The sequence below is a fragment of the Staurois parvus genome, unplaced genomic scaffold (genome assembly GCF_062004578.1).
Source record: "Staurois parvus isolate SC_StPar_1 unplaced genomic scaffold, SC_StPar_1.0 ptg002222l, whole genome shotgun sequence".
Taxonomy (NCBI): Eukaryota; Metazoa; Chordata; class Amphibia; order Anura; family Ranidae; genus Staurois; species Staurois parvus.
Window position 1 is genome coordinate 258,538 of NW_028320018.1, and position 17,241 is coordinate 275,778.

General features: G+C 43.6%; 1 protein-coding gene across 2 annotated transcripts in view; it reads left to right on the plus strand.

Moving 5' to 3' along the window:
* GPCPD1 (glycerophosphocholine phosphodiesterase 1) overlaps positions 1-17,241 on the plus strand; it is a 103,089-nt gene that overhangs the window by 24,195 nt on the left and 61,653 nt on the right. For both annotated transcript variants that reach the window (XM_089665506.1, XM_089665507.1), the window contains exons 3-4: positions 5,535-5,625; positions 8,516-8,600. In XM_089665506.1, coding sequence (XP_089521632.1) covers positions 5,535-5,625; positions 8,516-8,600 — 176 coding nt within the window. The remainder of the gene's footprint in view (positions 1-5,534; positions 5,626-8,515; positions 8,601-17,241) is intronic.

Genomic DNA, 17,241 nt, shown 5'->3' on the forward strand with positions numbered 1-17,241 from the left:
AACAGAGGGCGCACCGGCCTAGTGCATTACCTTTAAAAATGTATTTATTAATGATAAAAGTAGGTATTGTACTCACAAAATGACAGTACAGTCAAAGGTACATCGTGAAAGAAGCGCTTTGTCCAATCCGCACTACGTGGCTGTCCATAATGGGAACTCAGGACCTCCAACAGGCTGACGCGTTTCAAGGACTTGCCTCTTCCTCAGAGCCACAGTATCATTTTGTGAGTACAATACCTACTTTTATCATTAATAAATACATTTTTAAAGGTAATGCACTAGGCCGGTGCGCCCTCTGTTTGTTTTTTATCTCTACTCAGTATATGTGGACTTCCCCAGTCTTTTGTGGGCAGCAAGGCGTGCATATCCCAAGAAACGAGTGATGTGTTCCTATCTATACAGAGTCCATCTCTAAGCGCAGGAATAACTGGGTTTGGGTTTGCCATTTTCTTCAATGTAGCTAGTGCAGCACTAGTTTCTTAATACGCATAACAATAAAAAGTGTTTAGGAACAAATCCCCCACCAATAGCAAAATAAATAAGTGCAAATAACACGCATATTTAGGTATCGGTCACAGGGTGGATTTGATTTAAATCCTAGTTTTCTACATAAAGACTAATTCTTGCTGGTATAACTTTAATATGCAAGTAGATGAAGATTTTTAGAATAACAACTTTTCAGATTAGTTTTTTTTATCCCCAGTTTAATAGGTTAATCATTCATATTTGGACAACTTTTCTGTTGTACTTAGGAAGGAGAAAAATAATCATTACCTCAATAATAACAATTTAAATAGATTTATTCATCTGAAACAATAACATTCCAGCATATGTGATTTGCTTAAACATCCATGTTTGGTAACTAATTTGGCTAAACAAAATATATATATTTTAAGAAACTTAGACTGTCAGCCCCTCCTCCTCACACTTAGGCTACGTTCACACTAGCCTTGTGTGCAGGCGGCAGAGAGGCGTTTGGGAAGCGTTTTTACCGCTTCCCAAACGCCTCTGCCAACTCTGCACATTACAGCACATGGTGCTGTTCTAACGGGAGCGTTTGCGTCGCGTCGCGGCAAAACGGACGCCTCTGGACGAGTCAGGAGGCTTTGAAGCCTCCTATTCTCGTCTATGGTGCCGCTCCGCAAACGCCCGGCCGGCGTTTGCGGTGCGGTTGCGACGCGGTTGCGGGGCGTTTGCGGAGCGGTAACACCACTCAAACTGCATTATAGGCGTTTGTGGGGCGTTATTAACGCTCGGCAAACGCCTAGCAACCGCCGCTAAACCGCGCATGCGGCGTTTGCCAAGCGTTGGCAAAACAGCCAAGTGTGAACGAGCCCTTAGTTTCACTTTCTTCTTGTGCAGATCTCTTCCACTCCAAACAATCAGAAAAATATTGTTTCTATTCTATTCACTGAACTTCTTGAAACTTCGCACTGAAGGGGTTGATTCTGTATTCATAGGTTTGTAGAAGTTAGGATGAAGGTCTTTTTCTTCACTCTGTTCATGTTATAACATTTTTGCTGTGAAGAAGAGGCATGTGATCTCCGCTGAGTCAAATTCAGTTTTGAGAACTGCAAAAGTAAACCGAGCATCTGTGATAATATCTTGTAGGCAGAGAAACTGCCCAATAATCTTACACAAACCTCTGGAAGAGCCTGACATTGTGAATGGATTCATGGAATTTATTTATCAAAAAAATTAAACATTTACAGCCTTATTCTACATAATTAAAAAACTAATCTTTATTTCATGATGGAATAACCTTTGGATGGTAATATATTTTCCTCCAAAAAGCATTTTATTCAAAAAAATCCGATTTAAATTAAAAAAAATCCTATTTTTTTGATTTTTTTTTTTTTAAAAAATCATTGATTTTTATCCACCCTGATCGGTCCATAAAAAAGTCCTCTTAAGCCTCCAGGTGCTGGTGTTTTGGAAAAGGAGACCAAGAATAGAGAAGAATCCTCCACCTTCCACCCAATCACACAGCCTCTTACCAGAGGATTTCACTATGCAAAGGATTGGTCAGATAGCGCAGTTAACAGGCCCGGAGGATGTATCGCAAAATCCCAAGTTGTCCCCACGAGGAGTCCAGGTTAAATATGCTGCTTCTCCAGGTATCAAAAAACTCTCAAATGGCAAATTTCTCTCCCCATGACAAACAGCATATAAGAGGAGAATACCTGCTCATTGTGTAGTAAATTGGAATTTATTCACAGTAATGCACTTACAAGTTCCATATTCAAAACTGCATCTCGGCATAATGTTTCCAACCAACAAAATGGCCACGGTCCGTAACGGTGCGTGATGACGTCACACATTGTAACTCTGTCATGGAAACCTACACTAGATAGTTAGGGCTACACTCATGTTTTGTACCCATTCTGCTGTTTGGACTGTATTAATGAACATAAAGTTGAAACTAACAGTCTCATGCCTGATCTGAAGTTTCTGCATGGAGTGCATGTAAGCACATGGCGTATCCAAAAGAACAGGGCCTGTAATGCACACACGGAGATGAAGAGGAAGAACTAGAGAGCCACCAAAAGGGTTTACCGTGCAAAGGAGTTGGCGGGAAGTTATGAGGTTGCTACAAGTAACCGGAACTGGTGGGAATATAATAGCAGCCAGTGGTACCGGGCATGGGTGATGGTTAGCAAGGGGGGTTAGTGCTCGGACTCCCTCCCTAGCAGTTTGTGCCCCTAAAGCATTCGGGCCCGAAACCTGTGAGGACCCCATGGACCTAGCCGCAGGTACGAGAGAGTCGAAGGAGTTAAATTGTGCGTCCATAGAAGTCCGCACTTCGTGCATGGCAATACCCCTACTCTGTCACTGGGAGTGAGGTGAGAGGAAAGCAAGGCTGGTGGAGCAGAGCACGGGCTTAGTGATGGCGGAGCAGAGCACGGGCTTGGTGATGGTGGAGCAGAGCATGGCCTTGTTGATGGTGGAGCAGAGCATGGCCTTGTTGATGGTGGAGCAGAGCATGGCCTTGTTGATGGTGGAGCAGAGCATGGCCTTGTTGATGGTGGAGCAGAGCATGGCCTTGTTGATGGTGGAGCAGAGCATGGCCTTGTTGATGGTGGAGCAGAGCATGGCCTTGTTGATGGTGGAGCAGAGCATGGCCTTGTTGATGGTGGAGCAGAGCATGGCCTTGTTGATGGTGGAGCAGAGCATGGCCTTGTTGATGGTGGAGCAGAGCATGGCCTTGTTGATGGTGGAGCAGAGCATGGCCTTGTTGATGGTGGAGCAGAGCATGGCCTTGTTGATGGTGGAGCAGAGCATGGCCTTGTTGATGGTGGAGCAGAGCATGGGCTTGTTGATGGCGGAACAGGGCGCGGGCTCGGTGATGGTGAACAAGGACCCGGGCTCGGTGATGGTGAACAAGGACCCGGGCTCGGTGATGGTGAACAAGGACCCGGGCTCGGTGATGGTGAACAAGGACCCGGGCTCGGTGATGGTGAACAAGGACCCGGGCTCGGTGATGGTGAACAAGGACCCGGGCTCGGTGATGGTGAACAAGGACCCGGGCTCGGTGATGGTGAACAAGGACCCGGGCTCGGTGATGGTGAACAGCATGGGCTCGGTGACGGCGGAGCAGGGCGCGGGCTCGGTGACGGCGGAGCAGGGCGCGGGCTCGGTGGCGGCGGAGCAGGGCTCGGTGGCGGCGGAGCAGGGCGCGGTGGCGGCGGAGCAGGGCGCGGTGGCGGCGGAGCAGGGCGCGGGCTCGGTGACGGCGGAGCAGGGCGCGGGCTCGGTGACGGCCGAGCATGGCGGGGGCTCGGTGAGGGCGGAGCAGGGCGGGGGCCCGTTGACGGCGGAGCCCCCGTTGACGGCGGAGCAGGGCGCGGGCTCGGTGACGGCGGAGCAGGGCGCGGGCTCGGTGACGGCGGAGCAGGGCGCGGGCTCGGTTACGGCTGTGCAGGGCGCGGGCTCAAAATGCTGCATTCAGAAAGATATGGTGTACAATGTCACAGAGAGAGTGTCTCACAGAAGAAGTCTAATGTGCAAGGGAAATGATTCGCTTCTAAACAGGGAGTGCCGCCCTAATGTTGATTTCACATAATTGTGGTCCCGCCTGGTCCCGGTCATTAGTGAGCACGTTCACGGAAGAGTCCCCGTGTATTGGGTGAGTTGGCCCTGCCCACAAACTGATATGGTTTACTTTGCATATTTGCAATATGACCTCATTAAATCCTGAGCTTAGCGGGCTGAGTTCTGGCTCTCTCTTCTAATGGTTGTTGATGGTGTCACTGTTAGCAATGCACTTTGGATTAAGGAAACTAAAGTATACGGCGCAGGATAGATTTGTGACAATGTTTGAAGTCCAGCCTGAGTGGCTACCTTGCTGCCTCTATAGATACAGTGGAGGAATGTGTGTAGCCACCCAGGGATAGGAAGGGTGTTATTTGTACATTTACTGAGTGTAAACAAAGGAAATCTTGAAAATAAGAATACTAATACAGCCACACAGCTAGGGACAACTAGGGACGGGTACGCTGCAGCATATTCATTTTTGTCTTTGGGGTTCATGTCAGCTTAAACATATGAAAAGCAGAATCTCTGTAAACTCAACATTGGAGTTCATATTTTACCAAGCTGTCTTAGACTTGCAAGCCCATAGGAAAAACAGATTGCAGGCATTCATGGGGAAAATTCGATCTTTAGCGGTACTCATTTCACCTGTAGCAAATTACTCTTCTGTGTATAAATTTGGGAACAATATGGTCTATCCCAGTTTTACATGTACTTGTCAAGTGAAAATAAATTATAAGTCCAAAAAAGATCCCAAATAAAGTCCAGTGTCCCCCAAAAAAGGTAAAGAAAATATATAAAAATGGAAAAAAAAATAGTTCATAAATTTTCCAGCGCACTCACATCATCAGTGGTAAATAATTTCACCCGCACTCACCAGATACAGTGGATTCTCACGCTGATAAGGCTTTGAGCATCAAAACCGGCTTAGAGGTGGGGTGTAGTCTCTACAGGTGGCTTTCCTTTTGTCGATTCCTTACTGAATATCCCTCCAAAAACGATTCCACATAAGGCGATGAAAATAAAAAAAGAAAACACCAATAGTGTGATACTGTGTGAGGTTTTAAAAAAACAAAAACAAATTAAATGTCCATCATTACACTCACTTTGAGAGTGTAATGATGGACATTTAATTAATCACCACTTTGTCTGGTGAGTGCGGGTGAAATTATTTACCACTAATGATGTGAGCACGCTGGAAAATTTTATGAACTATATTTTTTAATTTTTATATATTTTCTTTACCTTTTTTTTTTTAGCACCTTTTTTTTTTTTTTTTGGGACACTGGACTTTATTTGGGATCTTTTTTTGGACTTATAATTTATTTACACTGTTTACTATTATTTCCTCTGTGTTTTATTATGAGTTTTTTCTCATTTTTTTTTTTTTTTTTCGTTTTTGAACAGCAGCATTTATTGATGTTTTTTGTTATTTCCTTGGCGCAAGTTTGTGGTTAATTACATGTACTTGTGTTTTAATAAATAAAATTGTATTTTTACAGGGGAAGTCATTGCACTGTGTGGGAGCAGTGAAGTTCTGGGTGCCTGGAAGCCGCATAATGCTGTCATCCTACAGCCTGACCCCAATGATTGGTAAATAAAGGAGGGGTTCTGTGTGTCATCGCTGCTTTCCTTGCTTGTGTGTTAATTGTTATCTAAGGCTTGGTTCACACCTATGCAAGTTTGCTTTTGATCTTTCTGCAGAGCTTTTTGTGGTGTGTTTTTACACAGGTGTTTGATTTTTTTCATACACTTTTTTTTTTTTTTTTATGCTTTTTTTCTTTTTGTCAAAAACGCAGTACATGCTTTTCTGCAGCCTCTTCATTGAAGTCTTTTTGAACCATTAATGCACCATTATGCGATTAAATAAAAGTCCCTGCCGTTTTGCAAAAAAAAAAATCGCAGTGACTGAAAAATTACATAGATGTGAATGTGTCCACCATGTTAAATGGACTGTAGTGCGTTTCTGCAAAAAGCATCAAAAAACGCATAGTCATGGACTAGGCCTAAAAGAATGATTGCCCTTGGATTACAATACGCATTTTGGTAAGCATGATATGTGTAATATCGTGGTGTTCACTTTTGGGATTGCAGATCTTTCCAGCGTGTTCAGTATGCATAGAAAAACATAGGCTTTCCTTGTGCAAGGTTATGTATTTATCATAAATGTTTACATTGGACCTTTCTTCCTAAAACAAGAAAACATAAAATGTGCATAGAGCTGTGCATGCTGAGTAAGAGACACAATGCAGTCTTGTTGAAATAATGTTCTATTGCTAAAAATACATATAAAGTACGACCGAACTGTATCTGAGCACCACAAACTGAAATCGCTATATAACCCCTTGGCGCAGAGCATACGTAAATTAGTGGCTCCACTGGACTGGGCTTTTTTCCGTGGAGCCGCTAATTTGTACACCTGTCTTTGCGCTGGGATCGCGCCGCACAGCTCGCTTCCAGCACAATGACTGGGGTGTCAGTGAGAGCCCCAGGTCCCGTTCGAACGATCAGGACCCGGAACTCTATTTACTAGTGGTGCACCGAAATGAAAATTCTGGTGCTGAAACAGATACCGAAAACTCAGAATGCATATGGCTGAAAACCAAACTGAAATGTTTGCGTATGGGGGTGGGGAGGCTCCAATTTTTTTTTTTTTATGTATATTTTTTTTTTCTACTTTCATGTATAATTTTTTTTTTTTACTTACGATTTTATTGCTATAACATAAAGGACCAATAGTTCCCTATGTGATGGCATATGAGTGACAGGTCCTCTTTGTAGGGGGGAGGGGGTGGGGGGCAGTGTGTGCAAGGAGGGGGCAGGAGAGGAGCAGTGTATAAAGAGAGGCTCCCTCACTGGCTGTCACTATGGGGTTTATATACTAAAGCTGGAGAGTGCAAAATCAGACTCCCTTCTGCATAGAAACCAATCAGCTTCTAACCTCAGCTTGTTCAATGAAGCTTTGGCAACGAAACCTGGAAGCTGATTGGTTTCTATGCAGAAGGGAGTCTGATTTTGCACTCTCCAGCTTTAGTAAATAAACCCCTATATGTCGGTGCCGATTTTTTTAAATGCAATTTCAAGCTTTTGTTTTTTACTTTACTATAGCTCACAGAATTAGCTGTCAATTTCCCCGGAGCTAAAGGTAACTTTTTTGTTTTTTAACTCTGGAAAGAAACTAAAAAGAAACGTTTCTTTTAATGGAATCTTTTACTCTTCCATCCAGTCCATCCCCTACAGTTACTACCTTTTGTACCACTAGCCCCTCCCTCCTAGATTGTAAGCTCCCAGGATCAGGGCCCTCCTAACCCTCTTGTATTGGACTGTATTGTTGCTGTATTGTCTCCCATTATATTGTAAAGCGCTGAGCAAACTGTTGGCGCTATATAAATCCTGTATAATAATAACTCGGGGAAAGAAACTAAAAAGAAACGTTGCTTCTTTTAGCTGGGGGGAAAGTGACAGCTAATTCTGTGAGCTGTAGTGAAGAAAAAAAAAAAGCCGTCAATTACATTTAAAAACCGGCACTGACCTATAGTGACAGCCAGTCACTGTATACACTGCTCCTCTCCTGCCTTTCTCAGCTGTCCCCCCCCCCCCCCCCCTCTCCACATTTGCAGTACACGAAGTCTCCTGTATCGGCTACATTTTTCCTATAGGACTATTTTCGTCTGCTATGTTTCGATGTCCGAAATTTTGTTGCATCCATACTATTTACTAGTGCTGGCAGCACAAGGATTAAAAATGGTTCATGTTGATTAAACCCTTCCCGCCGGCCTTGACGCTGAGCGGCCGCAGATTTGCGTTCAGGTAAGAAAAAACATATGTGCTGAGAGCGCGCGCTCCCAGCACACATGTCCGGTACTCACGGAAAGGTCCCGGTCTGCTCTTTCGATCAGGACCTTTCCCGATCATGTGACCACCGTGACGACACGCCACGGTGGTCACATGATCCCTAAACCACGCCCCACCTGCCCTGCCTCCCGGCGTCTGAAACTCTTAAAGGGCTGGGAGGCACCGGCGGGAAGGGGTTAAGAGTATACTGTAGTTGGAAACTCAGTTTATTATTGTTTATTATTATTATTGTTGTTCTTGAGTTCTCAGGTTGTACTAGGGCAACATGAAGCAATATGTTCTCCCTGAACTTGTATGGCATCCTTCAGGTGCTCTGGTTTAGGCCTATTGCACACAGGCATCAAAATGCTGCTGCTAAGGGCGTCTGCGTTTTTTTTGTTTTTTTTTTATGAATGTGAATGTATGAGCCTAGGGTGATCGATTTTTAATAGGAAAGCAGAGGGACTGGCAGGAACCCCAGGGATTTCCCACAAGGGAAGCAATACAAAGAGAACAGGAGACTTTTTCATGCATTCAAGTACATGGTACAGCGGGCACATATCAGGAATATGAAGTTCTGGGGTAACATATTCTTTAATGAACAGTAATATTGTACAGTGATCAGCATCCTTGTGTTCCTTCATTATAGTACGGCCTGGAGAACAAATGTTACACTCCCCAAAGGAACTGAAGTACAATATCGATACTTCAAGGGCTTCTTTCTGGAACCAACGGTATGTTTTATTTTGTTGACCATACTTTGGCAGATCCTCGAGTGCAGTAAATGTTTCGATTTTCATTGTATTTTCATTACAAGCAAAGTTAGGAAAATGTAGTAGCCAGGCAGCCTCTGCTCTATAACATTTTTGTATTGGTGGCTGTCTGGTCCTGGCGAATCCTGTCCCCTGAATTCAGCTTGCATTTGTCTGCCATAGTCCTGAAAATAATTCTACATCTAGGCTGCAAACTGGTGTAAATAATAAGCTTTTGATGCGGGCTATATCTTTTAAGCTGACCATACATGGTTCAAACGTCCTGCTAAATCAGGCCAAATTTGAGTTGCCCTGCTGGTTCCACTCGGCTCAACAAAAGTCAGTTGAAAAATTGATGGAGTCCATTGAACAGCAACTACATACAATCGGATGCAGCCAATGTTCAGGTATTTAGACAGCCGCAGGTGGTGCAGCTGCTTAAATACAATAGCCAGCATTGCAGATTCCTGCATCAACATCCTTCAGGTGGTTAAAAGTATGGGGGTTTTTCTTTTTTTTTTCCCCCCCCCCCCCCTAAATTATACTTGCCTAGGTGGGTGCAACATCTGTCTCCCACTGGCTGTAAGTGTGTTCGCTGAGTTCTCACAGCCGCTCTGAGCAGACAGCGGTGACTGTCAGTTAAAGCCCCCCCCCCCATGTTGAGGGCATGTGGCCTGGTATGGATCAGGAAGGGGGGGGCACTCGCTCATCCAACCCCCCCCCCTTCTTGACCCTCCAAGCTGCATGCTCAGATAAGGGCTGGTATGGATTTTGGGGGGGGGGGAACCCCACGCCATTTTTAAAAAAAATTGGCGGAGTTCCTTTCAAACTCCATACCAGACCCGAAGGACTTGGTATGGATGGGAGGGGGGGGGGGACCCCACCTCCCTTCTTCTTCTTCTTCTTCTTCTTTTTTTTTTTTTCTTTTTTTTTAATTGACGGAAATTTTTGTACATTCAGCTGTCAGTGGGGAACCCTGCTGGCAGCTGAAACATTAACACATGGTTGTCACTACTAAAATACCGCATGACTTGATAAAATAACTCATGCTGTATTTTAGTAGAATTTGCTTTTTTCTCACCTCAGGAACGGATTAATTGGTTTTCAATGCATTCCTATGGGAAACGGCGATTTGATTTACAAATTTTTAGCTATACGAAAAGTCCCACAGAACGAATTAAATTTGTAAACCGAGGTACGCCTGTATGTGTAGCTAAGTATGGTCAGCTTCACCAGTGACCTCCTCTTCCATTCAGCTGCATATACTTATTAACTCTGTTATTTACATCAATCATTTGTTTTATCATACGGCCAGGCTCAAAATGCAGAGTTCTGTTTAGTATGAAGTACCTTGTTGTATACCTTTTCGGGTGAGGTGTTGTTAAAGGCTAACTCCACCTTTTTGACAGATTTGAAAAAAAATAATAAATGCATTTTTTTTTTTTTTTGGTGCAAATATATGTGCATTTATTATTTTTTTTGTAAAAGGCGGACTTAGCCTTTTAAAGGAAGCCTCCGGGCATGAGCAAAACAAACTAATAAATACATAAAAGAATAACTATCCCTTACTGTTATACTGCTGCTAGCCCCTTATTCTTGGTTATTAAATTTGGGAGAAGCCTGCATTTTAAAAAATAAATTTTAACACAAGTGTGCCAAACTTTTTGACCACCTTATGCCATATTGGAATAAGAGGAATTGTCTTGGGTCACATATAAAATACACTAACAATAAGGATAACTGATGAGCAGAAAGTCAGGCAGATCACAAGTTAACGATCACTGATATAGATAATGTACAGTATTTTCTGGCGTATGACTACTTTTTATACTTAAAAATATACCCCAAAAATTGGGGGTCATCTTATACGCGGGGTATAAAATGTGAACCTTGAGTTTGTTTGGGTCAAGCTGGCTGGATGTGTGGTAATATTGTACATACAGGATACCGTGCTGAGCCAAGCTGGCTCAAAACAAATGTCCCTATGACAGATTAATCTGTCAGCCCGCTGGATGTGCCGTATATACAGTATACTGCGCTGAGGTGGGCTGATGATGTCACAACCTCAACTAATCCGAGCAGGCTTTGTATTCATTAGTAGAATACATTGCTTGCCGTGATTGGCCCAGCGTATACTGTATGTAGCCTCAGCTACCGTACATACACACATCCAGCGGGCTGATTACAGTAGGGACGTACCGGTACGTTTTGAAACCGCTTGGCTCAGTATACTGTATATACCGCACATCCAGTGGGCTGACAGATTAATCTGTCATAGGGACATTTGTTTTGAGCCAGCTTGGCTCAGCACGGTATACTGTATGTACATTACCGCACATCCAGCAGGCTGTATATATACTGTATACTGTATGTAGCCGAAGCTACCGTATTACCGCACATCCAGCGGGCTGTATATATACTGTATGTAGCCAAAGCTACCGTATTACCGCACATCCAGCGGTAACCATCTGATTTGGAATTTGATCCATATGATGACTGTCTTACAAATGTATCACAAGATGTCATTCATGAACTTATGATGTCAGAGGATGAACATGAGGATTTTGAAGGATTTTAAGTACCGGTAAGTCATAACCATTTCAGTTAAAAAATCTGATGTTTTTAAATGGTGTTGCCTCGGAAGGGGGGTCGTCTTATACACCCAGTCACCTTATACGCCGGAAAATACGGTACATACAGTCAGGTCCATAAATATTGGGACATCGACACAATTCTAACATTTTTGGCTCTATACACCACCACAATAGATTTGAAATGAAATGAACAAAATGTGCTTTAACTGCAGACTGTCAGCTTTAATTTGAGGGTATTTACATCCAAATCAGGTGAACGGTGTAGGAATTACAACAGTTTTCATATGTGCCTCCCACTTATTAAGGGACCAAAAGTAATGGGACAGAATAATAATCATAAATCAAACATTCATTTTTTAATACTTGGTTGCAAATCCTTTGCAGTCAATTACAGCCTGAAGTCTGGAATGCATAGACATCACCAGATGCTGGGTTTCATCCCTGGTGATGCTCTGCCAGGCCTCTACTGCAACTGTGTTCAGTTCCTGCTTGTTCTTGGGGCATTTTCCCTTCAGTTTTGTCTTCAGCAAGTGAAATGCATGCTCAATCGGATTCAGGTCAGGTGATTGACTTGGCCATTGCATAACATTCCACTTCTTTCCCTTAAAAAACTCTTTGGTTGCTTTTGCAGTATGCTTTGGGTCATTGTCCATCTGCACTGTGAAGCGGCGTCCAATGAGTTCTGAAGCATTTGGCTGAATATGAGCAGATAATATTGCCCGAAACACTTCAGAATTCATCCGGCTGCTTTTGTCAGCAGTCACATCATCAATAAATACAAGAGAACCAGTTCCATTGGCAGCCAAACATGCCCACGCCATGACACTACCACCACCATACTTCACTGATGAGGTGGTATGCTTAGGATCATGAGCAGTTCCTTTCCTTCTCCATACTCTTCTCTTCCCATCACTCTGGTACAAGTTGATCTTGGTCTCATCTGTCCATAGGATGTTGTTCCAGAACTTTGAAGGCTTTTTTAGATGTCGTTTGGCAAACTCTAATCTGGCCTTCCTGTTTTTGAGGCTCACCAATGGTTTACATCTTGTGGTGAACCTTCTGTATTCACTCTGGTGAAGTCTTCTCTTGATTATTGACATTGACACACATACACCTACCTCCTGGAGAGTGTTCTTGATCTGGCCAACTGTTGTGAAGGGTGTTTTCTTCACCAGGGAAAGAATTCTTCGGTCATCCACCACAGTTGTTTTCCGTGGTCTTCCGGGTCTTTTGGTGTTGCTGAGCTCACCAGTGCGTTCCTTCTTTTTAATAATGTTCCAAACAGTTGTTTTGGCTACGCCTAATGTTTTTGCTATCTCTCTGATGGGTTTGTTTTGTTTTTTCAGCCTAATGATGGCTTGCTTCACTGATAGTGACAGCTCTTTGGATCTCATCTTGACAGTTGACAGCAACAGATTCCAAATGCAAATAGCACACTTGAAATGAACTCTGGACCTTTTATCTGCTCATTGTAATTGGGATAATGAGGGAATAACACACACCTGGCCATGGAACAGCTGAGAAGCCAATTGTCCCATTACTTTTGGTCCCTTAATAAGTGGGAGGCCCATATGCAAACTGTTGTAATTCCTACACTGTTCACCTGATTTGGATGTAAATACCCTCAAATTAAAGCTGACAGTCTGCAGTTAAAGCACATCTTGTTCGTTTCATTTCAAATCCATTGTGGTGGTGTATAGAGCCAAAAATGTTAGAATTGTGTCGATGTCCCAATATTTATGGACCTGACTGTATATGAGAAATAAAACTTTTTTTTGTTTTTTAAATTTGTTTTTCATTACAAGAGTAAAAGAGGGCAACATAAAACTAGTTCAATATCTGACATTGTTTTTGATAAACTCACACATCAGTATCTGGTTGGATGGATGTAGTAACAATTCTCAATGAATTTTCAAGGTACTCATCAGATATGTTGGTTCTAAGTTTGCCCTTCATGTGCCTCATCCTTGAAAATAGTGGGTATAGAAAAGAATCACATTTTGTTACTTTGCAGCCTGAAATAAAGACACACTGTTTTTTGTTTTATCCAGCTGTGTTTTACTCAGTGCAACTTATAACATCCAAGTGAAAAATAAACACCAACATGTCAGGGGAAATAAAACAGAATCACTCAGCTGGAAAAAAGAATCACCCTCTTCCTATTAATGACCTGTAAACTCAATCAGGTGTAGCTAATCACCTTCTCAATGGCACACAAAGCTATCTGATTTTCAACTTTGATCAAATGTGTTCATTTTGATTAGCTCAGCATGAAATAAGCTTTCCTGGACCATTTCAGTCCCTAGCAGGGGCGGACTGACAACTCTAGGGGCCCCCGGGCAAAAGGGGATCATGGGACCCCTGTATCCTTGCCCAAACTCAAAAAGCCTATGATAAAGGTACCAGGGGGATCTCATGGGGCCCCCTACTGACCCCGGGCCCTCGGGCAGTGCCCAAGTTTCCAAATGGTCAGTCTGCCCCTGGTCCATAGTAGTGCAGCTGAAGCAAACAATCAGCTATGGGTGGCAAGGCACTGTCAAAAGATCTCTGGGATAAAGTTGTGGATAGGCACAGAAAATGGATACAAAAAATTGCAAAGTCTTTATCAATGCCTAGAAGCAGAGTGAAGTCTATGAATAAGAAGTGGAAGGTATTTGGTACAACACAGACCCTCCCTGGATCAGGACGTCACTCCAAACTGGATGAAAAAGCCAGAAGGACACTGGTCAGAGAGGCTACCAAGAGGCCTACAGAAACTCTGAAGCAGTTGCAGGAATTGATGACACAGAGTGGTCATTGTGTGCATGTGACAACAATTTTCTCCACAAATGTGGCCTGTATGGGAGGTTACAAAAAAAAAAAAGCTGCTCCTCCAGAAAGGACACATGCAGTCACCACTGAGCTTTGCCAAAACGCACCTTTTGAAGATTCAGGCCACATGGAAAAAGGTGTTCTGGTCAGATGAGACTAAAATTGGACGATTTGGCCTCAACACTAAACTATATCTGGCAGAAATCCAATCCAGCTCACCAACAAAATACCACCATTCCTATAGTAAAGCATGGAGGGGGGAATATCCTGTTATGGGGGGTGGTAATATCCTGTTATGGGGGTTTCTCTGCAGCAGGGACTGGAGCACTTGTCAGGAGAGATGGAAAAATGGATGGGACAAAATACTGTCGCGTTCTAGAGAAAATTGCTGTCAGGAAGATGACAATGGAAAGAAGATTTACCTTCCAACATGACTATTTATTTCAGGTACTTATATAGCGCCGTCAATTTACGCAGCACTTTACATATATATTGTACATTCACATCAGTCCCTAACCCTCAAGGGGCGTACAATCTAAGGTCCCTAACTCACATTCATACATACACATACTAGGGACAATTTAGACAGGATCCAATTAACCTACCAGCATGTCTTTGGAGAGTGGGAGGAAACCGGAGTACCCAGAGGAAACCCACGCAAGCACAGGGAGAACATGCAAACTCCATGCAGGAGGCACCATGGTCGGGAATCGAACCCATGACCCATTTACTGCAAGGCAGACGTGCCGCCCACTAAGCCACTGTGCCGCCCACATGACTCCCAATGACCCAAAGAACACAGCAAAAATGAGCACACAGTGGTTGAAGGAAAAAAAGGTGAATATCCTTCCATAGCCTAGCCAGAACCCAGACTTAAACCCCATAGAAAATCTGTGGATTGGCTTGAAGACTGCAGTCCATGAACGGTCACCATCAAATGTAACTGAACTTGAGCAGTTCTGCAAAGAAGAGTGGGCAAATATTGCAAAGTCTGAATGTGCAAAGTTAGTAGAGCCATATCCCAACAGACTAAAGGCTGGAATTAAAGTCAAAGGTGGTTCAATAAAATAGTGACACAAAGGGGGTCATTCTTTTTCCAACTCGGTGATTTCTGTTTTTGAGGTTTTTTTTTTCTGACATGTTGGTGTTTATAACTTTCTCTTGGATGTTATAAGTTGCACTGGACAGCTGGATAAAACAAAAACTGTGTTTGTCTTCATTTCAGGCTGCAGCTATGCGGTTTACTTCAATAAAACATGTTTATAAAACTACTGGTTCTTGGTGTCTAGACAGCAGAGTGTTTTCAGATGTTTTCTGAAAGTCTTCAAATCACCTGTCACTGAATGATTATGTAACAATCCAAAAGTATATGTAAACCCTCACCTTGTAAAACAACCCATTCACTTTAAAATATAAATGAAAGGAAGAACATTTGTGTACAGATATAAAAACATTATATATATACTGCTCAAAAAATTAAAGGAACACTGTTTAATCAGAGTGTAGCATCAAGTCAATGAAACTCCTGGGATATTGATCTGGTCAGTTAAGTAGCAGAGGGGGTTGTTAATCAGTTTCAGCTGCTTTGGTGTTAATGAAATTAACAACCGGTGCACTAGATGGGCAACAATGAGACGACCCCCAAAACAGGAGTTGTTTTACAGGTGGAGGCCACTGACATGGCCCTACTCATCTTTTCTGACTGTCTTTCACTAGTTTTGCATTTGGCTAGGGTCAGTGTCACTACTGGTAGTTTGAGGCGATACCTGGACCCTACAGAGGTTGTCCAACTATTCCAGGATGGCATATTAATACGTGCCATTTTCAGAAAGTTTGCTGTGTCTCCCAGCACAGTCTCAAGAGCATGGAGGAGATTCCAGGAGACAGGCAGTTACTCTAGGAGAGCTGGACAGGGCCGTAGAAGGTCCTTAACACATCAGCAGGATCGGTATCTGCTCCTTTTTGCAAGGAGGAACAGGATGAGCACTGCCAGAGCAACTACAAAATGACCTCCAGCAGGCCACTGGTGTGAATGTCTCTGACCAAACAGAAACAGACTTCATGAGGGTGGCCTGAGGACCCGATGTCCTCTAGTGGGCCCTGTGCTCACTGCCCGGCACCATAGAGCCTAATTGGCATTTGCCACTGAACACCAGAATTGGCAGGTCCATCACTGGCTCTCTGTGCTTTTCAGAGATGAGAACAGATTCACCCTGAGCACATGTGACAGACGTGAAAGGGTCTGGAGAAGCCGTGGAGAACGTTCTGCTGCCTGTAACATCATTCAGCATGACCATTTTGGTGGTGGATCACTAATGGTCTGGGGAGACATATCCATGGGGGGACTCACAGACCTCTACAGACTAGACAATGTCACCCTGACTGCCATTAGGTATTGGGCTGAAATCCTTGGACCCATTGTCAGACCCTACACTGGTGCAGTGGGTCCTGGGACCCTCCTGGTGCACGACAATGCCCAGCCTCATGTGGTGAGAGTATGCAAGCAGTTCCTGGAAGATGAAGGAATTGATACCATTGAATGACCCCCACGCTTGCCTGACCTAAATCCAATAGAACACCTCTGGGATATCATGTTTCGGTCCATCCGAGGCCGCCAGGTTGCACCTCAAACTGTCCAGGAGCTCAGTGAAGTCCTGGTCCAGATCTGGGAGGAAATACCCCAGGACACCATCCATCGTCTCATTAGGAGCCTCCCCTGACGTTGTCAGGCATACATACAAGCACATGGGGGCCATACAAATTACTGAGGACCATTTTGAGTTGCTGCAATTAAATTTCAGCAAAATGGACTCGCCTGCTGCATCATTTTTCGCTTTGATTTTAGGGTGTCTTTAAATTCAGTCCTCTGTAGGTCGATCATTTTCATTTCCATCAAACGATGGGGCATCCTTATGTTCCTAACACATTACCCCGTCCATATCAGTATAGATAACCAGCAGGAGATTTTTCCCCGTTGAGATCTGATGTGTTATCAAAGTGTTCCTTTTAATTTCTTTGAGCAGTGTATATACTGTACTTTTTTTTTTTTTTTTTTCTTATCAGTGATCACAAAATCTTTTCTCGGCTACATAAAGAGCATAGAAAGAAATGGAGAAAAAGCAGTACACTGACCTTCCCAGTGAATGGCTGTGCTTGGAGTGCATGTCAGCACAAGCCTTGGCTATTGGAGGTCAGGCAGGCTGTTCTCCCAGCACAGC